General features: G+C 32.7%; 1 protein-coding gene and 2 long non-coding RNA genes across 4 annotated transcripts; all 3 read right to left on the minus strand.

Moving 5' to 3' along the window:
• Nucleotides 1-4,410: 4,410 nt before the first annotated feature.
• On the minus strand, nucleotides 4,411-8,008 carry LOC145794777 (uncharacterized). 2 transcript variants are annotated; one of them, XR_014334727.1, is made up of 3 exons: nucleotides 7,456-8,008; nucleotides 5,274-5,343; nucleotides 4,411-4,746 (listed from the first exon to the last, which is right to left on the minus strand). It is a non-coding gene; the product is annotated as an uncharacterized LOC145794777 (long non-coding RNA). The 2 variants fall into 2 exon arrangements; XR_014334726.1 differs by lacking the exon at nucleotides 7,456-8,008 and having other exon boundaries at nucleotides 5,274-5,405.
• A 6,970-nt stretch (nucleotides 8,009-14,978) lies between these two features.
• Nucleotides 14,979-16,979, minus strand: LOC114268007 (uncharacterized). The gene is made up of 5 exons (XR_014336029.1): nucleotides 16,638-16,979; nucleotides 15,742-15,810; nucleotides 15,496-15,567; nucleotides 15,278-15,349; nucleotides 14,979-15,110 (listed from the first exon to the last, which is right to left on the minus strand). It is a non-coding gene; the product is annotated as an uncharacterized LOC114268007 (long non-coding RNA).
• A 2,138-nt stretch (nucleotides 16,980-19,117) lies between these two features.
• Nucleotides 19,118-26,072, minus strand: LOC114264029 (disease resistance protein At4g27190). Its single transcript, XM_082881088.1, has 5 exons — nucleotides 25,957-26,072; nucleotides 23,012-23,077; nucleotides 22,707-22,923; nucleotides 19,959-22,490; nucleotides 19,118-19,126 (listed from the first exon to the last, which is right to left on the minus strand). Exons 1-5 carry the CDS (start codon nucleotides 26,070-26,072, stop codon nucleotides 19,118-19,120), a joined length of 2,940 nt encoding a protein of 979 aa, XP_082737214.1.
• Between the last annotated feature and the right edge of the window lie 457 nt (nucleotides 26,073-26,529).

Genomic DNA, 26,529 nt, shown 5'->3' on the forward strand with positions numbered 1-26,529 from the left:
ACCATTTTTGAGAGCCTCTCTCTAGATACTCCCTTCTCTCTAGGGTTTGATCTAGTTAGAGTGTCCTCCTTCTCTTCGCCTTTGTGAAAATTGTGTTGATCGTCGAGGGCGTCGTTTTGATATGAAAATCTCGGTCTTTGGAGCACGTTGGTTTTGGGTCTCTTCTCCATCCGAGCTCTAACTTCGAGGTAGGGATATCCTACTCCTCTTTATGAGCTTTGTCTTTAAATTTTAGTATTTTGAGATGCTGGGGTTGGTTTGGTAAATTTGTGAAAGTTTGGGGGCTTTTTGTGTAAATTTACAAGAGTTGGGGTTTTAGCTATATAAAACCTAGATGCATGTTTGGCATGGAAAATGTGAAATTAATGTTAAGACATTAATGAAAATGGAACCTAAGGGTTGTAATGTAAATTATGGAAAATGCCCTAATTACATTGGTTAATTAATTTGCATAATTAATTATGAGAAATGAGGAATTGATTTGGGAAGTCATGGGATAAAAGGGTGTAGTTGGATTATTTATCACTCACCTAGTTGGAATGTTGATTATATATCCATTGTTGCATTTATTTTCTGTATAGAAATAATTGCTTTGGGCTATCGTTGGAGGATAGTCTTGATTGTTGTAGACAATGCATGATGATTAGGCAAACTGAAACTAATCACTGGAATGTGTCATTGAGATTGACGATTGAAAGAATACATTAAATTTATGTATTGTGTGATGATGTGTATAATTGTTGTTTATATGCATTGTGTTGTGTTGGAGAAGATAGGGGATGTACTCCACGGTTTAGGGGAAGATAGGGGATGGACCTCTAAACCGGATGTGTTGGGAGGAGATAGGGGATGGACTCCATAGATAGAGCTCATATGCTTATCTATTAATGTATTGACAGAGCTCATATGCTTGTCATTGGAAGTGTGATAGTGCTCATATGCATATCTGTGGAAGTGATGATATAGCTTGTATGCTTATCTGTTGTTGTGTGATATAGCTAGTATGCTTATCTATTATGAAATGGGAAGTGTTTGATATGAGTTACTGTCTCATATGAGTTGTTTGGCCAGGTTCTGAGCCATGGTTGTAAATTGAGAATTGAAAGGGATTGGCAAATGGACTGTAATATGGACTTGTATGTCATGAAACCGTAAAGTGTGATAAGGGAAAGTATCTGTGTTGGCCATCTATCAACTGCTAATCTTTTAGTCATTGTTCATATTTGGTTTAGTATATTTCTACTGGGCTGTGGCTCACCCTATATGGGAATATCATTTTCAAGTACAGGTAGCATGCCACGTCCAAGGACGTAGCTTGGGAGGCTAGAGGCGGACACACTTTTGTTGTCTTATTTTTGATGTATTATGTGTAAATTCAAGCCAAGGGCTTAACGTGTAAATGAGTTAGTACTTTTTTGTTGTAACCAAGTGTTAACTTGGAAAGCTGTAAGCTTTTAGGGCATTTGCTTTTGTCGTTAACATGTAATACTTTTTGGAATGAAACTCTGATGAATGGAAGAATGTGGAACTTTTGTAAATCAATGCATGTCTATATTGTTGGGTTTTATGTTATTTTTTTTGAGGGCGTTACAATAGCCTAGATTTCTTGTAGTGTATATTTGTCATTCATTTTTTAAAAGAAATATTGTTCAAACATATTGCTATCGATGTCCAATCATCTTGATATTTTATATGAACATTCTACTCAACGAGTTTTAAAGTGTGAACAATTCAGATTACCGAAATCGGTCCCAAAATGGACTTATCAAGCTCAAACACTCTCTCAAGTCGATATGATAACTTCAGAGAAACCAAACCCGTGTAATTATACAACTTATACACATTTTAATATAATTTTTACACATTTTGCAACATTAACAACAGCCCTAAGGGCTGCTTCTAGCATTTTTCTTTATTAATAAAAAAAATAAAAATAAAAATAGATTGATTATACCCATAAGATTTCAACATATTTGTCTTTTAAGAAAATGCACAACAATTTTTTTTTATTAAAATCATATGTATTGTACTATTTTTGTAATATATATATATATATATATATATATGAAATCATGTAATTATAATTATTCAATTAATTTAACTTTTTTTCATAAATCATCTACATAAATGGAAGTATTAATTAATCGAATCGAATTTTCTTAACCGATCCTATTATGGTCGAAAAAACAAAATTAGACAGATACAATCAAAACGCAAATAGGACATAAACTGCTCTCATAATATTTCCCATGCAATGCACTCCAAGATTGTGTTTAGATTATGAATTTGGATATAGATTTGGAAAGTGAAAGAGAAAATATGAGTAAAATGTGAATGAAATATAATTATATTCTACCTATATTTCAGTGCCATTTTTTTTTCCTTTTCAAATTTCTATCGAAATCCATGATCCAAATACAACCCAAATGTACATCCCTTAATAATTAGCATACCAAGCATCCAAAATCATATACACAAATCCACTCACAAATCGAGTATTTGGGATAATCTAAATAAGTATACTTTTTGACCTTTTACAAAAAGATGTGCAGAAAAGTAGAAATGTGATGTGATTCAAATAAGTGCACTTATCTAAATAAGTGCACTTATATAGGTTATGCCAAATAGGGTACACAATCACATACATATCATCACAGTTGTAGGTAGCTAAATAGTTTTTCAAGTTGCATGCACACTCAAGAAGTTGTTCATAAACAATGGAATGGGAAATCAAGCTCACAATGGAAGCTATAAAACTAAACCATTGTGGCTAAAAATATATACAAATGAAAAATATTAGAAAACATTCACCTTTCTTATTGGCCAAATAGAGAAACCAGCAAATTTGTGCACAAGGTAGTCCAGCGTTCTACACTCCCCAGCAAATTTGTGCTTGACCAAAACTTCAATGCAAACTGTTGATGGTGTAAATGTACAACAAAATATGAATTTTCCTCTCATCAAATATGTGCAGGATGCATGGAGATTCATAATCGGAGAAAAAAAATTAATTTTAATCATTTAAGAAAACATAAAGTGTGACCCACTAAAAGTATTTTCATTTGCTGTTCTCTTTGTTAATTTTATTAAAAGTGTGACCCATTATCAATGGCGGAGCTAGTATTTATTGCTAGTGGGGTCAATTAATAATCAAAATACATTACACGAGTATTAATGTACTAAAAAAATAACTAAAAATGTATAAGGCTAGAAATATATCATTTTGTTTTTGATTTTCAACTAAGTTTCGAATATGAATCATATTTTAGAAAAAAAAAAAAATCAATATTTTTTTATGTTAAAAGTTGTCATTCTCATAAAATAATATAATTTAGTGGGGTCATTTTAATGAAATTTCAAAATATCACTTAGTTTTTTAAATTTATCTCATGAAATTACAAAGTATTGTTGAAAAATAATGATTTTTCAGCAATTTTAATTCAAAATTAAAGTGGGACCCAACCGCCGGTTGAGGTGGATCTGAGTACACTACAAGAAATGTCACTTTTGGCTACCAAAATATTGGTCGCCAAAAGTCCAATAATTGGTCGCTAAAACGATTTAGCGACTAAAATATTTTGTCACCAATCTCGTCGCCTTTACCCTATCGGCGATAGTATTGGTGACTAAACTTTGTTTGGTCGCCGAAAGTGACTACATTTAGCTACTAAATTTAGTTTAGTCGGCAAATGTTATGTTTCTGCCACTAAAACCTTTAGTCGCCAAATGAGTACTTTTGGCTACTAAGTTGGTTTGGTCGGGGAAAGTGTCACTTTTAGCTACTAAATAATTGGTCGCGGAAAGTACTCATTTGGCTACGAAACATTATTTAGTCGGCAAAAGGTGATTTCGGCGACTAAAGTGTTAGTCACTAAAAGTGCTACCATAAAATGAGAATGACTATTATAGACCAAACATTTTGGTCACCAATAGAATACATATTTTTAGCGACTAAGTAATTTTGGTCGTTGTTTCTTTTGCCCACTAAAAGTTTCGTAACCAAATGCCTCTTAACATTCACTTCTTCACTTTTTGCCACCAAATGTTTTAGTCGCCAAATGATACCATTTTTTTTCTGTGACTAAAAAATTTAGTGGCCAACAGTTTCTTTCTCTCATTCTCAATTGTTTAGCTACTAATTATTTGGTTGCAAAAACTTTTTGGGTTATGTTTTTGCTACTAAATTATTAGTCACCAAAACATTTGATTCCGTATTTGGCTACCAAAATATTTTGTGGCCAAATATTTTAACGTGTTTTTTTTTTTTTTTAAAAAAAGAAATTTCTAAACAACCTGTATCCATTATGAATACAACCAGTGCCCTATATAAACAATATAATCCGTCAACACTAAATATGTTATCAAGCATTCAACAACGTGCACACATTTCAGTTTCAACCATCCAAATAATTAATATTGAACGTCCAATTATATATATATAACAAATTCCATAAGAACCAAGTCTAATCCAACGTCAATAATTTAATTCCATACATAATACAAGAATAACCAAATTAATTGTACACCTAGAACTTCTGTACCACAACAAAAATTATATTTTGTACTGCCCCAAAACTATTTTGTACCACGTGCTATGTTAATTTCTACCATGCCAACTTAGCTGATATTTATCACACCAAAAAAATAATTTGTACAGACCACTATACATACGGATAGAGATATAAAAACAATGCCCTCTTGTACTAGTCAAAAAAAATATATCCACATTTGTATGTCCAAAAACATCTGCAAAAAACAAATTTTAATCATTAGTTTGGTGCATATAGAGGCACTTCTGGACGACATATATATATTGTAATAATTTCAAACATTAAAAGACAAGAAGAGTAATAGTTATTAACTAATGAAAGACATCCAAACATGGACCCATCATGAGTTCTTGTTTTAGCTTTTTAATCTCTAAATCTATCTAAGTAAATTTTAATAGTTAAATGTAAAAGTAAATTGTGTAGGTATTACCAAATTATAGAAATTATGGGTGTACTTACCATTTCATTCAAAAATCAGCGTAAATTCTTCTATAAAAGCATTGTAGGTAAATGATGAGACCCTAAACGTCTATTGAGTTTATAACAAATTTACTATCATCCAAAGAATTCTAAGTAGCTTTTTTCATTCACTATGCTGAATTAAAATCAATCCCAAAAATAAGGAAGATCCACCAGATATTGAAAAGCCATCATGACACTTCATACTACTATAAAAAAAATTACAGCTTGTTTTTTTAACCTTCAATGACAGTAACAAAGTACCTGAAAATCAACAAATGCAACCGAAGTTCCATATGTGCTCTGCATCTTCAATTTTATAAATCCATGGCAACTAGGAAAGGACAAAAAGAAATAGAAAATTAAATTCCACAAGCTTCACATATTAGGAAAATATGTAACGCCCTCAAAATTAACCCATTATATATCATTGTCATTCATTATTTAAAGAAGACAATTTATTAATTCATTCATCAGAGTATTACAAACAAAGCATTACATGTATCATCGAATAAAATGCCCTACAGGCTTACATCTTTCCAAGCCGACACTTGGATACAAAAATATGAGTTCTAACTCAATACAAGAAAAGCCCTAGGCTTGAATGTTTACATGTACTAATAATTAAAGACAATTAACTAAAAGTAGTCTTCTTCAATCCAGAAGCCAAACCCTCCCAAGCTAAGTCCTTGGAGGTAGTTTATCACCTGAACCTGAAAATGATGTTCCCATAAAGGGTGAGCCACAGCCCAGTAGAAATATACTAAACCACATATAAGCAATGAATAAAGCAATAGCATTCAACAGATGGTTAACCAAGATAATCAATTACTTCATTTCACAGTCTCATGACACTATTGTCTAAGATACGTTTTACTTTCCAATTTTATCAACATGGCTCAGAACCTGGCCAAACTTACAACAGTGAATCACATATATAATATTCACATCCTTCCAATATCAACAAACAAATGAGACTCAAGCTCAAATCAAACACTTCATACTTCCAGATTGATAGACATTTTAGTGCTGTATCAATAAAACACTTCTATATAAATAAGCACACATAAAAGTGATGCTAATGGAGTCCATCCCCTATCTCCTCCCAAACAAAATCCGGTTTAGAGGTCCATCCCCTATCTTCCCCTAAACCGTGGAGTACATCCCCTATCTCCTCCCACACACAAAACAAAGTATGCAAATGCAATGCTCAATCAATACACGTATTTTCTGTATCAATGCCATAGTCAAAATTAATGACTTAATCAATGTGATTAGTTTCAGTTATTCCTAATCCACATGCAATGTCTACAACAATCACGACTATCCTCCACCGATAGCCCAAAACAGTTATTTCTAAACTGAAAATAACTATGTCAACAATTCAATAGACAAATGATACCAATTACTCAATTATGCCATTTAATCAATGAATTCCCCAATTCCATGAATTTAACCCTCTTTTCCCAATTCCATGAATTACTTATACAAATTAATTCAATAAAACAACCAGGGTTTTTTTCCAAAATTCACCAAAGTATCCCCAACATGTTAAAATACCAAAACTTAGAACAAAACCTATAAAATGGAGTAGGAAATCCCTACCTCAAAGAAAATAACCCTAATGGTGAAGACAGAGATGAGTGCCCAAAGACCAAAATGCTCCAAATTGCCAAATGTTCAGATTAAATGAAAGCCCTCGACTCCCTCTATCTTTTTAATGAAGGATCTAGGGTTGAAACACTCTCTAAACAGATCAATCCTAAGAGAGAAGGTGAGTAGGGAGAGAGAGAGGTCGAACCTAAGGTTTGGAATCAAAAGAATATGAAAAAGACTGATCAAATCCCGCTGCTGTGTATTTAAACTGGACAGGCTCGCTCGAGCGAAGCCTTGGTCGCTCGAGCGACCAGACACAGAGAAACTACGCTCGAGCCAAGGAAGCCTTGCTCAAGCCAACAACCCAAAAGCTCGCTCGAGCGAAAGAAAGCTCGATCGAGCGAAGAACTCAAACCCTCAGGTCTGAAACCAGACTCACGCTCGAGCGAAGGAACTATTGCTCGAGCGAAGAACAAACTAACTCGCTCGAGCGAAGAAAAGCTCGCTCGAGCCAAGAATGCAAAGCTACAGGTCCAACCCAGACGCAAACTCTCACTCGAGCTACCAAACCCCGGCTCGAGCGAAGAACCAAAACAACATCTCGCTCGAGCGACAAACTCCTCGCTCGAGCGAATAACCAAAATTCTGGACAGCAACACTTGGTTTCTAAACCCAACCAACCTGCACAAACCTGCCCAACACATCCTATACTTCCAAATGAGAAAAATAAGGAACAACAACAACAACAATTATACAATGACAGAATCTACGGAACAGTCCGGATACAATAATCAAATGGGAAAAGACCGGGGTCGCTATAAAATACATGATAAAAATAATTACTCCAAACCTTGAAAAGACTTGAATTAGCTCTTGCTTTCGCAAAGAATTAGTTTCGCAGAGTTCTCATAGCTAAAATGAGGCACTTGCTTTCGCAAAGAATTAGTTTCATAGCTAAAGCTCTCATGTTGACATATTTAACAGATGGCTTGACAACCAACGACCACAGAACGAGTCCACAGAGTTCTTTAGAGTATTTGAGGGTAACTAGACCACTGTAATATGAATAAAGCGGAGTCATAACATTAATTGATAACATAATCATTTTAGAAATTGGTTAAAAATCCCTCCACCTAGTTTTCTAATGGGATAACACCTGCTAGTGCCCAAGCGTGCAGGACATGTGCAATGTGAGCTTTTTAGAATAACGTGTTCACCATGTGACTAACTACTAGTATTCAAAGCAACAGATCAGACAAACACCCACAACAATGTCAAGAAATTAAGGAAATGGTGAGAAGTAGGCTATGAGGATGCAAAATAGAGATCAAAACCTCATCCGTATTAAATAATCCAGTCAGAGGGGGTAAAACTAAAAGAAAAAATGTTTAGATAAAGAGCTCCTTATGCAAAACGTTTTCGGCTCTAACTCCCAACCTACAGGTCCTAATAAAATTCCGTGAGTTGTCACAAGTCCTATTAGTCATGGGGATGCTGTCCGGGAGGGGCACACGGAGGTTCGGGGCCTGTTTTCAATTTTCGCCCCCGAAATGCTCTTTTTCGACTAAGTTTTGGACGTTTTCGGCTCTAACTCCCAACGTACAGGTCCTAATAAAATTCCGTGAGTTGTCACAAGTCCTATTAGTCATGGGGATGCTGTCCATGAGGGGCACACGGAGGTTCAGGGGCTGTTTTCAATTTTTGCCCCCGAAACGGCATTTTTCGGCTAAGTTTGGGCCTTTTTCGCCTCTAACTCCCAACCTACAGGTCCTAATAAAATTCCGTGAGTTTTCACAAGTCCTATTAGTCATGGGGATGCTGTCCGTGAGGGGCACACAGAGGTTCAGGGGCTGTTTTCAATTTTCGCCCCCGAAACGGCATTTTTCGACTAAGTTTTGGACGTTTTTAGTTCTAACTCCCAACCTACAGGTCCTAATAAAATTCTGTGAATTGTCACAAGCCCTATTAGTCGTGGGGATGCTGTCCATGAGGGGCACACGGAGGTTTGGGAGCTGTTTTTAATTCTTGGAAGATTACATGAGAATATGTTTCCTCCTAAACACATGAAAGGCCCAATAAAGGATTCTAAAATAAAAAATATGATAAAAAGAAAGAAGAATTAGAAGAGAGCCTATACCTCAAGCAGATGATAACTAGAGAAAATGAATCAAATGCAATGATAACTAGAGAAAAAAGAAAATTACTAAAACTAACTTTTAGATCACTCAAGGAAGAGTTACTAGATAAGGGTATAGAACCAATATTTTATATGACAATGGAGCAATAAAACCAAAATGCAAGAGAAACCCTGAAATAAAAGAAATGTGATCAGCTCAGCACTAAAGAGTCAAAGATCTTAAATTCAACAGATCAGTTTAGCAAGAACAAAGACGAATTTTGGGCAATGATTAAATCGGATTTAAAAGAATATTGCATAGGCCAAGGAAAACAAAATAAGTCAATTTTCTGTTTTAAGTATGAGATATAAACTTAATACACAACTGACACTGAAGGATGTCCAAGTATCTAATAATGAATAAACCTCCATTTTTAATTCTTGGAAGATTACATTAATCTCAATCTTACATTAAATACTAATCAAAATAATGTTATCTTTTCACAACAGAACACTCTGACCATGCTTTAGCAATAAGCATTAGTATACTATCTTAAAATTGCTAACACAAAAAGATTGATTCCATCATTGAAACAGTTTATGTCGAGCACCACAATAAACAAGGCCATGCAGTCAATTCTCTCTAAAAAAAAATCACAAATTCTTATCTGATATTTATGTCAGGTTCAGCTAGATTTCAATACTCCTTCAGTTTGTTTGTTAACACTTACACGTTAGCATTTTATTACTTATACATAAAAAATAAAAAATAAAATAAAATAAAATAAATAAATAGCTAAAAATAAAATTAGTAGATTACCATTTTCTTTGTACACAAGTCTTAACTTGAACAACATAAAGTGGCATCGACATTTTTCTTGCCAAAATACTTTTGGTAGCAAATGTTGCATGGCAAACATCTTTTTATGCTACTGCCAGGTAAGTACAAGATACCTTACTATAATCAATGTTATTACTCCATGAACTATGAGCAGTTCACAAATAGCAAGCACCCTAATACAAGTTTAGGAACTTCCAATATCTAATGTGATTGGCACAGTTTATTGATTCATTTAAGATTTCAGATCATTACTGCAAAAAAAATGGACAACAAAGTGTAATTCCAGGCAGGCGTGCCAGAGGGTCTAACCAATATTTTTCCTTGTGTCTCTTTCTTCTTTCTCTTGGAACAAAATTACCATCAGCCTTTGCAATTATATCTGACTTTGTCTTTTGTATCCTCTGAGATAATAACTTACTATAATTACATGTCTATATCATAATAAACCATAAGAAGCAAACATGAGGGAATTGTAGAATTAAAATATATACCAAGGCTTAGAATTCTTGAAACATAATGACAGAAGTTATATTAACTCTGAGTTGCAACTGTTCAATTCATTGTACTTGCTTGAACAATAAACATATACATACATTGCATAAAACTGCATAATAAGCCCACTAGCATACAGAATTGTCCAAAGACACAAACATTTAAAATCAACATCTACTGCAGGAATATGCATGTAAAGCATATATGTAGCTTACTACGAGCCAACATCTGGAATTAATTAAGCTTGACACAAATGCAATAGACTTTTCCTTTAGAATTTACAATTTGAATTCTTACACTAAAATGAATAATTGCTAAATACTTAGGTAGTGTTTGGTTCATTGGAATGTAATGATTATTCCACCAAAATATCCATTCCCATATTTGGTTGACTAAAAATATGACAAAAAACACATTAAAAGTAGAATCATCATTCACTATCATAAGGAAATAATCATTTTGAAGTGGAGTCTAAGAATGACCATTTCATTCCATTTCAACTCATTCTAATCAACCAAATGGATCCAATGGTAAGAAGAAATACAGAAAAATACTTGCCTACTGGTTGCTCATGTGTATGTCTTACCCTTTCACTTCCACTACATCGCCAGGTTTTAAGCTTGCAAAATGCTGACTCATTTTCCCATCTGGGTACACCTGCAACAATTTGTAAAGGTAAAAGGCAATAAAATTTCAAAATAGTTGCATATCTATAGAGCAAAGAGCAGAAAGAGAAGCAACAGTGGAGGGGAATTTGAGAAAAGAAGGGAAGGAAAGAAAAGGAGAAGGAGAAGCAACAGTGGGGGGAATTTGAGAAAAGAAGGGAAGGAGAGAAGAAAAGAGAGTCAGGAAAATCACAAAATAAAATTGAGGGGAGGAAACAAAGAGAGATAACTCTACATCTAACAAAAGAGAATTCTCACTTAGAAAACCCTGAATTCTCAAGTCAAAGAAAAAAGAGGGGAAAATAAAATGTGTGTATAAATGTTTATGCTAGGCAATCTAACCAACAATCATATTCTAACAAACTAAATGATGAATATGTCCAACTCCTTAATTTCTAACAAACTTGAATACATTTCTTTCTAAGTGAATAGTTCTAGACTCGTAGAAATCCCAAAACAATTTGGCCTTCTCTTTTGACTGGAATTTATCAGAGTTATAGGACAAGCAGGAGGCAGTAGCTTTTTTCCTTTTGGAAGATTCGGCCATAACTTAAGACTGTGTGTCAGAAAAAACACTCCAACAGAGATGACAAACCAACCCGACACATTTAGACATCCCAACAAGAGGGTAGAAAACACCCACCAAAGTCACAATCATAACCCCCAAACAAGATCCAACAATCAACAATACCACCAATCCCAATATCATCCGTCAAATAGCAACCACAATTAGTAACAACATTATACTCAACGGAAAAAATAAATAAATATAAGTAATAAACTATGTAGACAATGTTAGCAACCAACACAACTAATTTAAAAAAATAAAGTAAAAGTAAAAATAAATCCTAAATCTAGTAGGAATAAATAAAACAAAGTAAGCACTCAAGAGGAGAACAACTTCACGAACTCAGATGAAAAAAATAAACCGAACATGGCTATATAGGGTTCAATCGCACAAAACAAAAAACTAAAGCCTAAAACCCTAAGTGAAATAAAGCAAAGGAATGAGAGAGACTTACCAATAAAGGATGAAAATCGCGTGTTTAGGCAGAGAATCACTCGAAATCCAGAAGAGCAAGTGGTTGAAACAAGGCAATGGAGGCAGTGAGCCCAAGAAGAGAGAGAGAGAGAACACAACCAATTTTGTGATTGTATATCTCCTGAATCGCATGTTCCAAGATCTTCCAAGTCTTCTCTGCGTATTTCGGATCCACCACGACCCGATGTTTAAAAGCTTCTATCTGAAAATTCCTCTTCTTCTGAGCACTCATCGTCTCTCCAATTCCCTAAACCAAACTGATTGAATTTCGAAGATCGAATCTGCGTTGATTAGGGTTTGAAAATTCACAATTGTCAGTGACTTAGTTTATTGATGATATGGATAACGAAAGTAGTGAATTAGGGTTTGGAATGAAGAGAGTTGATGGAGGAATGTGGGAATTGATAGATGAAATGTGAAAGCAGCAAGAGATTGAACCGAATAAGAAGAAAATGACGCAACTATTTTTGTCTTCTCATCTGAAAAAAAAAAATTGTGTGAAAGAAGGGCGCGGGCGCCAATATTCGGTTCCCTCTAAAACAAAAAAATTGTTTCTACCTTTGGCGACTAAAATTATATTTGGTCGCCAAAGAATAATCAATACCGACTAAACTTTTTGTAGCCAAAAGTGTAATGTAGCGAAAAGACCATTAGCGACTAAATCTCAATTAGTCACCAATTAGTTTTATAAAATCTCTCCAAATTTTGAAACTAATCCCTCCAAATATTTTAGTTTTGGCGACTAAACTTTCTTTTTGTCGCGGAAAGTACATTTTTGGCGACTAAAAATTTGGTCGCCAAAGAGAAAAATTATTTTTTTATTTTCCATTCGGCTACTAAATATTTTAGTAGCGAAAAGTCAATATTTGGCTACTAAAATTTTTTTTTGTCGCTGAAAGTACATTTTTGGGGACCAAAGTTTAGTTGCCAAAGAGAAAAAATCATTTTTTTATTTTTCATTCGGCCACTAAATATTTTAGTAGCCAAAAGTAGATAATTGGCGACTAACTGATTTTTAGTCGCCAAAACGTATACTTTTGGCTACTAAATTTTTTTAGTCGCCAAAAAGTTTTACTTTTGGCTACTAATGTTGTTTTAGTCGCCAAAACCTATACTTTCAGCGACTATAATTTTTTTTAGTCGCCAATTTGGTCGCCGTAGGTGCATTTTCTTGTAGTGGTAGTTTTGTATTATCTTAGGTGAGAAGATTACAATACAAAAATAATGAGTCGAAACTATTAAGTTGTGAATGAGAATTGTCTCATAAAGTGAGTATCAATAAAGTTGGGTTTAGATTTGGATTTAGTCTTTTGGACTGGGCCTAGATTTGTACTTGTGCATGTGTTTGGTTTGGTCTTAGACTTAGACTTGGACCTGGACCTGATCTTGAGCTTTAGGCTAAGCTATGTTGGGCTTAGTTTGTGCATGTGTTTGAGATTGGGCTTGGATCAGGTTGTGACCCAACACCTGTTTCAATTTTGTAACCCATATAGTTTAATTCTCAAAACTTATACATTATATACACATTATGATTTAAATAATAGTTTTGGAGTTTTGAACCTTTGTAAGTCTAGCCCTAATGGCTAGAGTTGATGACATTTGATGACCATATTGATGTTAGCCTTCATGGCTAAGGCTCTCCCCTACTAGTATAAATAGATGCCTTTCTCCTCCAACTTAGTTGGTGTTTTTTAGAGAGGTTTTGTGATAGAAAATAAGATGGTGTTTTGAGATAAAAAGTTGCAGATGTTTTTTTCACCAAAGAAAATGTTTCCTATCTTCTTTTGCTAGCCTCCTTTTTTGGTTCTTATTAGAGAGGGTGCAACCATTGTCAAGTTCAACGAAACTATTCAGAAAGTGCTTTTGAATTAGCTAGTTTCGACCGACGTATCTTGGGAGACGGACGACGTCGTACCTCCAGCATCCATCGAGAGGTGGTGAATCTATTTTAAGAAAACTATCTAATGTGGGTTTCAATTTGCTTCTTTTCTTATCATTTGTTCTAATTTTTTCAAAAATTTAGTTTACAAAGATGAGTTTTAATCTTTAGTTATCCATGCTAATAATTTATTCTATTAGTAATGTAATCTAATTCATTTATGTATTTTTAGTTATGTATTTTATTCTGTATTTCATTCTTTAAATATTAAAAAAATTTATTGTGTCATTTCTATTTAATTTATTTTATATATTTTTCATATATTATTATGAAAAAATACCAACAAGTATTAATTAAAATATTGAATTAACATGGATTATGTCTAACATTTCAGTGGGTTCAATTGAACCATTGATTACAATGTAGCTACACCAATGCCCATTATGCTAACACATTCTTCATAATTTTATAATTTTATGATATTGTGGGTGTTTGGATTTTTTTTTTGGCTTTTTGCTAGCTTATTTTCGTCTTTGGTGAATTTTTTTTTTTTAAAAAAAAATTAGATTGATTAGAAATTAGTACAAATATGTTTGGATCACATTTGTCTTAAAAATATAGATGGTCTATTTTTTGCGAAATTATACTTGCAATTCATTTTTTAAAGACAAATTTGATTGAAACATGTGACTATCAATATCAAATCAACTTAATTTTTTATTTTTTTTTTTTGAATAATGCAATCTGATGACACTAAAAGTTGCATGATTCAAATTATTAAGATAGACCAAAAATGAGCCCACAATATACTCCGTTTGGCAAGAGCTAAACGGGCTTTTTTGGCTATTTTAGTCACAAAAGACAAAATATGCTATTTTAGCGACAAAATAGGCTATTTTAGCCACAAAAAAACAAAATATCACATCCAACCCATAATCATTAGATTCTTCTCTCACAAAAAAAACTCAAAAAGCAAAAAAGTCAAAAAGCCCTTCCCAAACCAAACTTTTTAGCCCGGGCTAAAATAGCCAAAAAAGCCAAAAAGTTAAAAAGCCAACTTACTTCCCAAACGGAGGAAATTGTACCCTCCTGTCCAAAAAGTGGATGGAGGGAAGCCAATTCCATCAATAATAATAGGACTAATGCTACAGACAAAGAAATCAAACACACAAATATATTCACACACACAAAAAAAATGTGGTTATGATCTAACATTTGTATTGTAAATCCTACACTTAATGAATCAAAGCTACACATTTTTTTTCCTTGATTTTATTTATTTATTGAGTGTGTTGTTTCTTAGTCAGTAACATTCCTCGTAATAATCATGAAGGATGATCAACTTACTTTACTGTTTGCCGCATGCTATTTTACCATCAGTCATAGATGTAGTCAAAAGTTGGAGAAATGTTTGTTTGCCCTTTCTCAGTTTCTTTATCATCATCATTTTCATTCATAATTGCGGAATTCCTAAATAAAATGAAAGCCGCATACAAGAAAACAAAAATATATTGGAAGTTAGTTTCATATTATTCCAAGATTAAAAAAAAAAAAATCACATAAAATAAAGTAATTCACCATAAATCTAGTTGCGGAAAAAATTATACAAATTAAAATTCGTAACATTTCATGGTTACCTTTCCTTTTAAACGTCGTCTCTTGTCCTGCTCAGTTTCCTTATCATCGTTTTCATTCATAATTTCACATTCCTAAATAAAGAAAAGTGACATACAAGGAAGTAAAAATATATAAGATTAGTTTCATATTATTCCAAGATTTAAAAAAAAATAATTCACCATAAATCTGGCTAAGGAATAAATTATGCTAATTAGAATTCGTAACATTTTATGATTACCTTTCCTCTCAGAAGTCGTTGTTTGTCCTGCTCAATTTCCTTATCATCATTTTCATTCATAATTGCACATTCCTAAATAAAAGGAAAATGATGTACAAGGAAATAAAATAATATAGGAAGTTCAGTTTCATATTATTCCATGATTTTTAAATTTAAAAAAAAATGTCAAATGAAAAAAGTAATTCACCATAAATCTGGTTGAGGAAGAAATTCTGCAAATTAAAATTCATAACATTTCATGGTTACCTTTCCTTTCAAAAGTCATTGCTGTAAATATTGATCGAGACAGAGATTTTTCAACTTTGAGAGTGCAACCTGTCAAAATTTATTTTGACATATTGTTTAGTAACTTAATGAAGTAGGATAATTTGCTGATTGGAATTGAACCTCGGTGATGATGGTGATTCATGTTTTGTATTAGACGAGCCAAAATTCCACTTCATCACCAATGGATCAAGGGATGACATGTGCTGGATGTACTATACGTTTAATACAAGAAAAAGAGTGTACATAATATTTTTTTCTAACTCTAGACATAACGTAGTACTCCGGACATACCTAATAATTTTTTAGACAGGGTGATTATTGAGTACTTTGGGAGTACGGCCACGTAGTGCTCCATGGTATTATGATTGGTGGAGAATATGGAGTATTATAATTTTGTGTTGAGTAATTGAGAAATATGAAGGGGAATGGTGAATGATGATTGATTAAGGAATATGGATATATGGTATTCCGAGAGCACCTAATAATTTTCTAGACAATAGGACCCACGTTAAGAAATAACATGAGATTCATTTAAGTGTCTTGAAGTGTGAAAAATGGATAACAAATAAGATAAAGGCCATATTTTTTAGTATGATTGTGGATAAAATTATTTTCTATTATAGGAAGAAAAAAAAATGTATGAGCTTTGCTCAGCGTAAAATTGGAAACGGCGAGGAAAAAGTCTGCTTTAAGTTTTGACAAATGACATTTTGTTGAGACTTCAGTTGATAAGTATGAGATAATTTGAGATTATTAATAATTTTCCAGTAATCTGTAATGGGTATTGTATGAGTCATCGGATGGAATACTAGGATTGGTCTATCAAAAAACATAGCACAACTATAAAAAAGAGTTAGAGGACATTCAGTTCATACCTGGTGGTTGAGGAAGGGTTGTGTGTAGAAAGTTTTGAGGTTGTCCAAACTTTTAAGATTCAAAGTAGTTAGTTTAGGGAACAAAATGGTATTTTCATCAACATCTTTTTCTTTTCCCTCTTCCTCTGAGACTATCACTAACATCTTTAGACAACTATAAACATTGAGAACTTCCAGATTTCGCAACTGCGGAAGCATATAAGACGGAACAATATTCACCAGTTTTTCACAATCGTCGATCACCATGCGCCTCAAAGAACAAAACGACTCTATTGAGTGCAATTTATCCCATATACTTGTTATGTTTCGTACTCTGTTTATGAACAGATCCTCCAAAACGGGGAATACAACCTGCAAGGTTTATTACATTATTGTTAAACCAATATTTAGAAACTCCCAGATATCACTATCGAACAACATTAATTTAAAAGGGAAAAGAAAAAGGTCAAGCTATGAGAGATTACAATTTTGTTGTAATGTAATTCCTCCATTATACGCCATTAACATTTCAAACCGAAAAAAATCACATATAAAATTAGAGAGTTCAAATTGAAATTCAAACAAACTATAGGACCATCAGTGCAATATAATTTATTTATTACACTGGTGCCTATAGTTTGTTTGAATTTTACCTTAATCTCTTTGGTTTGGCACAGGATATTTTTCCATTCAAAATTCGACAAGTGTGATTTCATTTTGGCCCCATGTGTGTAACTCATTCACAAAAAAATTTAGATTGTTTCGTTAATCCTAATCCTATGATTTTATTATGTCTTAAAAAAAATTAAAAGGTTTATTTTTAAAAACATATTATTATTCATTTTTATAAATAAATATATATATATATATATATTAAAATCATGTAGCTATAATCATAGATAAAATCTCTAATTTTTTGTTTGGAAACAGACTATTTTAGTAACTTTTTATTTTTTAGCTAAAATATAAGGCAAAAAAATTAGTATGTTTGGAATGATTTTTTAATTTTTTACGAGAATATGTACAAAAAGTAAAGAGAAAAATAAATCTTTGAATTTTTAGTATAAGTTGTTGCATTTTTAGTTTTTTTTTTTTTGGTGACTTTTTGACTTTTAAACTAAATATTGAGTTGCCAAGGCTTTAAACACAAGAGCAGGGCTCACTTATGTATGACATTATGACTTTTCAGGGCATAAGAGGTTCGAATCGTCCTACTAATGCGTGAATCTTATTCTTTGTATATTTGTTTAAGTTTTTTCTCTTATATTTTCGAATTTTTTTGTATAAATTATGCATTATATTTGACAATTATAATTTATTCAGTTTCATTGTAATATCAAATATTAATAATATTAAAAAAAGTATTACCATAAATAATTGACCGATCTGGCCTATTACCACTATTGACAATATTTCTTGAATACCCTTTTAGATAGTATTATTTTAAAACATTTAGTTGAAAAATAGATCATCAAAGATATTTTAAAAATATAATAATATAATCTTATTCTAAAAAAGAATAAAAACGATATTGTCATACCATAAACATTTTTCCGGCACCTTAACACAATTTAACAAACTTACATATTCCTTCACTTTAGGTAAATGTGGTGTGTTGAAGGGAGTTGTTCACGTTTTTTTTTTTTTTTCAGATGGTGAAAAGTTGTTCAGACTTAAAAGAGAAATATTATGATAAACACTTTTAAAATATGCACTTTATAACTAAGAAAAAAATTACATCATTTCATATTTTCTTAATCATATTTTTTTTTAAAATTAAAATAAAAAAATTATAACCAAACACCACGTAAGACATAACTAAAGATTTCATGAGTCATAACTAAAATAATGTCATAACTAAAGAAGAAAATTGATCATAATTAAATAAGAAAATGACATAATTATGAATACATATGATCTCATGAATCATAACTAAAATAATACTTTTAAGAGGTGTGTATTGTAGAGTTTCCCAACTTAAAAACACATTAAATTCCACCTAGAATATTGAAATTAGAAACTTATAAAATCTCCTAAATAAGAGTATATTTTCTGGTGTCTAGGCTTGCTGGTAATATTTGAGTTTGAATCCCATTTACTATTAAATTTTATAATAGAAATATTAGAAAATCACAATTTGAATACTATAATTCATCCATAATGATGTGGCAAGACAGTTATGTCTTATATGATTGGATTTGTGATAAATTAAAAATTGATACTTAACAAATCATATCATTATTGATGATCAAATTGAAAGAACCTTTTTGGGAGTCTTGAAAGTTATTCATAGCATAAACGTTAGAACTTCAAAAAAGTTCAAGTTACTGTGTGTATCACAACTCAGTTGGCATTTTTCATTGATACAATATATGGCTTTGTCTACTTTTGAACTTTGATTGTCTAGTTTGATGTAATATTTCTCACATTTATAATTAATTTTCTATCGATTTACAAAAAAAAAAATCACGCAAGTATGTTGGCATAAGTTTTTTGCTAGGTTAATTTACCTGTCAACATAAATTTGAACCAGTAATGCATATTTTTAACATTTAAAATAAAAGTTTTAGATTAATACTTTGGGGCTTAATCTAAATTTTACTTCATATAGATTATGGGTAGGGGGCTAGGTGCACATTAGTTTTGTTTAGTAGCAAATCTAAAAGTAAACCATTAACTAAAACTTCATTTGGAATACTTGGTGACAAAAAAAATGATTAATTAAATTTGACGTGGAAATGAAATAATGGAAATAATTGATATTTCTTTTCATTTATAGAGAGAAGGGAGAAAGAGTTTTAAAAATCAAATTTTTGTCTCCAAAATGAAAAATATTTAGGGACTAATTTTTGTTGTCACACAAGGATTGTTGTTAAAAAAATCTTTTCAAAACGTGAGAAGACAGACTTTTAGCATCAAAATTTTAAAAATGTTGTTAATAAATACACTTTAAGTGAAACCAATTTGGTGCAAAAGATGTTCATTTTTTAAGACAAATTTTGGTCCAAAAATGATAGTAACTCCTCATTAAATATTTAATTTCATCGCTAAACATACAACAAGGACACTTTTGACAACTTAAATATTTTGTTCTCAAAATATAATTTTATTCATAATTTTTTATTTTTAAAATCTTGATTTGTTGTAATGATTTCATGCTTGGAACTGTATGACAAACAATTTGGTGATTTTTTTAGGGATTAACAATTTGGATTTTTATTGAAAAGACCCTAGCACTGTTTGATTGTATTCCTTTTTCTTTTTTTCTTTTTTTTATCATCATTTTATAATAACTAGATATAATGGATTAAAACAAATAAAAAGGGTATTGATAAAGCATACCTTTTCATTAAGCAAAAATTGTGCTTGGGTAGAAGAATTTCCTTCAGATGTTGTCATCTTCTCCACTTTGTGGTAGAAGCTTATGAGCTTGGGTAGATTTTCGAGACGCAAATATTCCAACTGACTGAACTTAATTACCTGACTTGAGAGTTCATCTTCATCTTTTTCTTCTTCAATTCCAACTATTGCTTCCATCATCTCACAATCAAATATTTGTAGTCTCTGGAGTCGTGGAAATCCTCTTGCACAGGACAGGGAGAAGAGATATTTCAACCTACAATCTTTAATTGTTAAATCAATTAAATTATTGAAGAACCCTGATGGATTTAGTCCATGACGTTCCATCAAAGACCCCTCTCCACCTCTGTCATGCAGCACCTCTTGTAAACCTTCAATTTTTTCCAAATGTAGCTCTTCAGCTCTCATCAACAAGACGATAAACTTGTCCATTAAGGAAACACCCCCAAGTTTACACGACTCTGAATAAGTTTCATAAAAACCATATTCCTTACCCATTGATATTTGAAATCTGATCAAGTTTTCAAAGCAGAAGTCCTTGGGCAATAGCATGACATTTGGTATGTGAACCTGTAAAGTGGTTAATTGCGTCAATTTCCCCAACTCATCAAGATTCACCTTGCTTCTTTCCTCCCTTTGCCCAAACTCATCTAAAATGTATAATTCTTCCAGGCGAAACAAATTGGATATGACACCTTGTGGAATCTCTGTGAGCTGGTAACAATTTCCCAGATCTAACAACCGAAGACGAGTCAATTGTCCTATCTCTGATGGCAAAACCTCGATATTAGAACCTCGAAGGCTAAGTATTTCAAGGTTATTATTTAGATCCTTGAGTATAGCTATGTCTCCCAACTCACAATAATCTAACCATAACATCCGAAGGTTAACCAAATTTGCAAGAGATAATGGAGGCAACATACAGATTCTATTCAATTCTAAAATTGTAAGTTTCTCCATTCCACTGAAAAACCTATCTGGAACATTAAGCAAAGGATAGGTACCTAGTATGGTCAAGGTGTGGAGTTGTGGACATACCAAATCATCCGGAAGCTCAAGAGTGTTGTCGAACCTTAATGAGATTGCTGAGCAAGATTCGCATGTATCTTCCTTGGGCCACTTTTTGACACCATGGTTTACTAGAATTTCCTCGCCATCAGCTTTCGCAATTGAAAGAGCAACTTTTGGAATGACATTATGCATTTTGATAAAGTTTTCATCTTTGCCTTCTAATAACAAACAAGCATCTTTGAGGTGATCGATCGCTGTAAGTACTCGATGGCTTGCTTCTCTTAGTGAATTTGTGTCTTGTCTAAGCAAACTTCTTGCTATGCAGTGTCTTGCCAGGACTTCAATTGAAATCTCATCATCTTTAGGAAAGAAACAACATAGCAAGAAGCATGATTTTACATCACTGGACTCTAACCAATCGTAGCTTAACTTTAAGGAAGCATACACTTTTGGGTTGATTCCCGCAATATTCTTTTTTAGCTGATTAAGTGCAGATTTCCAGACATGTTTTCGCACATCATTTTTCAATGCGACTCCAACTGCAAGTATAACGATCGGCAAGCCTCCACACTCTTTACACACCAAACCGGCTATATCATGGAGTTCAAGAGAGTTAACAGAATTTCCCACCGTCTTCTTGAACAGGGCCCATGCTTCTTTCTCTGATAATACTGGCATAGGAACATACCTATCAACATGCATCTTTTCCAACACTCCTAGGATTCGAGACGTTATCACAACTTTGCAACAATTGTTTCCATCAGTGATAGGAATCCCTATTGTCTTCAAGTTCAATTCTTGCCAAATATCATCCAATATAATGAGATTTTTCTTCCCATTGTTCAATCTATTCCACAATTGGTTTGCTGTTCTCACTTCAAGGAGTTTAGGAGAATCAACAGAATTTCCCACTTTTAGTTCCGGATTCAAGCGAGCAGCGAGTTGCCCTTGAATATTGCTCACATTTGCATCCTGAGAGGCAACAGCCACCACAACTTCATCAAAAAGTCCATTTTTCACCTGTTTGCCAATCTCTTCGACCATTGTCGTCTTACCAACGCCTCCTATTTCATATAGTCCTATCATTTTAACATTGGAATCTTGTAATGCCGCCATGATGTTCTTGAAAACCGATTTTCGCGACTCAAAATTTGCATAGTTTGTACTTGATGATGGGAATTGAAGTTCCTGAGCAAATGGCTTAGGATTTGCAACTTTGCTAAAATTGCCATCCTGAATAAGGATTTCTACTTCTTCCATCTTCTTTTCGGCATCCTTGCTCATTCGGTAGCGCGAGATGTAATCTGGACATGAGAATTTAAAGCACTGCCTGTTTTCGTTCATAGTATTGTCATCCTTAATTTTCTGAACTATTTTTTCCACCTCCGCTAGCCATTCTGAAACAGCTACAGTAACGTCTTCACCAACTTCTTCTTCGATTTTTGTTTTCTGCCTTTCAAGCTTTTCAATTTCATCTTCCAGGTTCCTCAGCTTCTTCTTGTACTGAAAAAGAAAACCAACATGGACCACCACTAACTGGATCACTGGCTCAACTATTGCTTCTACAATTGTATCTGGTACGGCTTGCGGGGTACATATTTTCAATCCACTTTTGCTTTTTTTTCTTTTTTTTTTCTTCTTGTTTTTCTGTTTTTCTTTTTTGTTTTTCTTACTATGTGCATCTGAGATTAAATTGCCACTCTGAGTGAGATTTTTTACTTCTTCAATCTTGTTTTCAGCTTCCTTGCTCATTCGGTAGCGCGAGATGTAATCTGGACATGAGAGTTTAAAGCACTGCCTGTTTTCGTTAATAGTATTGTCATCCTGAATTTTCTGAACTCTTTTTTCCACCTCTGCTAGCCAGATTGAAACAGGTTCATCAACTTCTTCACCACGAGTAATGGCTTCATCAACTTCTTTTTTGATTTTTTTTTCTCTGCTCTTCAAGGTTTTTAATTTCAATTTCCAGGTTCTTCAGCTGCTTCTTGTACTGAAAAACAAAACCAACATGGACCACCACTAACTGGATCACTGGCTCAACTATTGCTTCTACAATTCCATCCAGTACGGCTTGCATTTTCCGTCTGTATCTACAGGTAAAACAAAAACAGAGATATCAAAGAAGAGAAATAAAGAGTGAAAATAAAATTCTCTTTTGCGGATTAGGAAAACAAAAAATGAAAAAGAAATTGACAATAACTAAGTAGAAAAAGAAACGGATAAGGTTATTGTTAAGCTTAATCTATTTGATGATCCGAATTATTCACATTGTACGGTATATAAAACATATTATTCATAGAAATAAAAATAAAAATTAGGATAATTGGATATTTATAACCCATGATCAAGTCTTGATTATATTTAAAAAAAAATTATCAACAAAATCATACTAACCGTTTATTTTTTTAAAATACAAATGGTTGTGTGTGTTTTTTTTTTTTTTTTTTTTTTTTGTACAGATGATTTACTCAACAAATATTAAAATATGGGTAGAATATAAATATAATTCATTCAAATTTCAACCCCCTCTTTTTTTTGTCCCCTCATTTCCAATCTCTAATCAAATTCATAATTTAAACAGAACCTTAAAATATAGATGAATAATACTAAGACCTTGTTGGCAGAACTTCTCCGAATATTTTTTTCAATGATCATTTTTAGTTTTTTTAAACAGAAACAAAAGTCAAATCACTTTATTTCATTTGTTTTTCAAAATCTATTTTCTGCATTTTTTTTTGAAACAAAATATAAATTAATTTGATTGAAATAAATACCAAAAAATATTTGGCTCAAAAAAAACAAAAACATATGAATCAATGAACACTCCACATTTTCTAATCTTTTTTAATTGGGAAAATCTCTGTGTTGTTTAGTTTTGAGAAAATTATCTTTACGTTAAATGTTTTTTATATTATTTTTTTAGTGTTTTTTTTTTTTTTGGATGCACTTAATGTAAATGTACTTAAAAAGAAAAATATTTAAATATATATATATATATATATATAATTCAAGACAGACCAAAAAAATAACACTAATAAATATTTTTCATTTTAATTTTTTTTTTTTTTTTAATTTTCTTCACAAATTTTACCATTTAGAAGCATTAGATGTATCCAAAAATTAATAAATATTCAACTAAATTTATTAAAAAATTTTTTATTAAAGACAGAATGTAAAAAACAAAAATATTAAAAATTAATTTTGGAATTTGAAAACCAAACAAGGTGTAAGTTTATAAATATAATAATCACTAGGGTTAGTAATGGCCAAATATAATAGTATTAGATGGCAAAATTAAAATTTTAATAATTATCATAGAACTGAAAATTCACTTCTCGCCAAGTTCTTTCGAGAAGCCACTCTCCGCGACTTCGGCAACAAAATGGACTTTCAATAGATGCCCTCACGGTAGAAATCCCTCTAAAAATCTCACCAAACAAATATATATCTGGTAGGACTTGTGAGCTTCCGAAGTCAATTTTGGAATAAATTTTTTTAGCTTGATTTTTTTTAATTTTTTTGGTTATTTTAACTTGTCATAAAAAAATTTATTTGGGATAAACTTTTAACTTCTTTATGGTTTTGTGAGAAAAAAAGTGAAATAATTATTGTTTAAATGTGATATTTTGTGATTTTTAACCTAATTTGTTTTTTTGTAAGCTAATTTAGCCCCAACCAAATACTCTAAGATTGTATTTGGTTCATAGATTTTAAAAGGGATTTGAAAAGAAAAATAAAAAAAGACGTGTGAAATTAAGTAAAATATAAGTATATTTTATTTATATTTCACCTATTTTTTTCAAATTTTTTCTCAAATCCTTGAACTAAACACAACCTAAACCTATGTTTGATTCATAAATTTGTGAGAAGATTTGAAAAAAGAAAAAAGAAAAAATATGTAAAATATAATTGAAATATAATTATATTTTATTCATATTTCACTTTTTTTTTTTTTTGCCCCTTTTTTAATTCCTCTCTAAATTTATAAACCAAATACAACTTAGGTGTTTTATGTACATTGAGGCTCTCTCTACCAAAAACTTTTTTTCTTCTTTTTTCTTTTTCTTTTTTTTTTTAATTCTAAAAATATGATAAACATAAGAGAAACAATTGAGGAGAGATGGGAAATTGTAGATACTATATAAAACGCATACACATTATTCACAAATATTTGTACGTTAATAATTGTTGTAACCAAAATTAAAGCATATAGTAATTGGCATTGCTTTACTAAGAAGCATGAATCGTAAGGGGTCACAAATATGCATCGGCCAAGCATGCGCATGCCAAGAAGAGAACCAAAGAGAATGGATGATAATATCTTCGGAGGGTTCACTTGGCGCACCACCCCGCTGGAACATATTCTCTGTTTGCAAGAATATGACGTAGAGTGGATTATCCTCTTGGTAACAACAAGACAGAAATTCTAACTCACCACAATTGGCGTTGTCGATGAGAAAACCTCCACTAGTGTGACCTATCTATGAAGGCAGGAAATGAGAACATCGTAAACCCTGCATCAAGGAAATTGCCAATTGACCCTACTAGTACAACCCCACTAGCCCCATCCAATACGAGGGCGATATCTCGAAACTCAGAGTAGAAGCAAACGACATCATTTTAGATAACTCTGTTCAGGCGCTTTCTGATCGCCTCTAGAGAGATGGAAAGAAGATAGAAGTTATGGCCTTGGAGAACCTAGTGCCTGCTAAAGGAACTAGAAGAGGCAAGGACCTCTAACCGTAATAAAAGGGATCGCACCTCAGAGAGTCGACAGGCTAGCAAATGCAAGGATTCGCATGTCAATAAATCCTCGAAGGCATATAACTTATGCAAAGGGATGAATCATGATCATGCAAGATCCAGAATGCATCACCTCACAACCAGATATGGTCATAACACTAACTCGAACGAAAGTTATGAGAAAAGTCCATGGTTACAAGCTAATAAAAGCTCTGCCTGCACAGACAATGAAGATTTGAAAAACGACCTCCACCGTGCACCCTTTGCGCGTTGGGTAGAGAAAGCTACTCTCCCAAAAAAGTTTAAAGCCCCCACATTTGTGGCGTATATCACATTAGACATTATCAACAGGCCATGCTGTATAAGGATGAAAAAAAGCTGATATGCAAAATGTTCTCATTAAGTTTGGGGTAGTTAGCCATGCGATGCTACTATAAAATGGAGCCAAACTCAATTCGAAGCTTTCGGCAACTTCAAAAGTCGTTTAAGGCAAGGTTCATCATCAATCAAAAGCAACCTCAACAGATGGACGAACTATAGCCAATGAAAATCCTACAATAAGTGACCCTTCGCGCTTACTCCAATCGGTATTGGGAGTGATATAATGGGATCGAGCACTGTAATGAGTCCATGGCTAACACGGCTCTTAAAATGGGACTCCAGGAAGATAGTGCCTTGAGGCAAGCCCTAAATCAAAAACTACCAAGAGAGTTAGTGACTTGATGAAGAAAGTGAAGCGGTATTGTAGGGTTGAGGACGATGCTATCCAAACCAAAAACACCATCGTCTTAGTAGAGCC

This window comes from Camellia sinensis, chromosome 7 (assembly GCF_055761805.1).
Source record: "Camellia sinensis isolate YWXY chromosome 7, ASM5576180v1, whole genome shotgun sequence".
Lineage (NCBI taxonomy): Eukaryota > Viridiplantae > Streptophyta > Magnoliopsida > Ericales > Theaceae > Camellia > Camellia sinensis.

What these genes read in the sequence shown, in the direction of transcription:
- LOC114264029 (XM_082881088.1), bottom strand. Translation starts at nt 26,072, where the DNA reads ATGTCTAATGTGATATACGCCACAAATGTGGGGGCTTTAAACTTTTTT. An exon ending in TCGTTTTTCAAATCTTCATT is followed by an intron (nt 23,078 to 25,956) that starts GTCTGTGCAGGC and finishes TTTTACCTGTAG; the next exon opens with ATACAGACGGAAAATGCAAG. An exon ending in CTGAAAACAAGATTGAAGAA is followed by an intron (nt 22,491 to 22,706) that starts GTAAAAAATCTC and finishes TTTCTTTTTCAG; the next exon opens with TACAAGAAGAAGCTGAGGAA.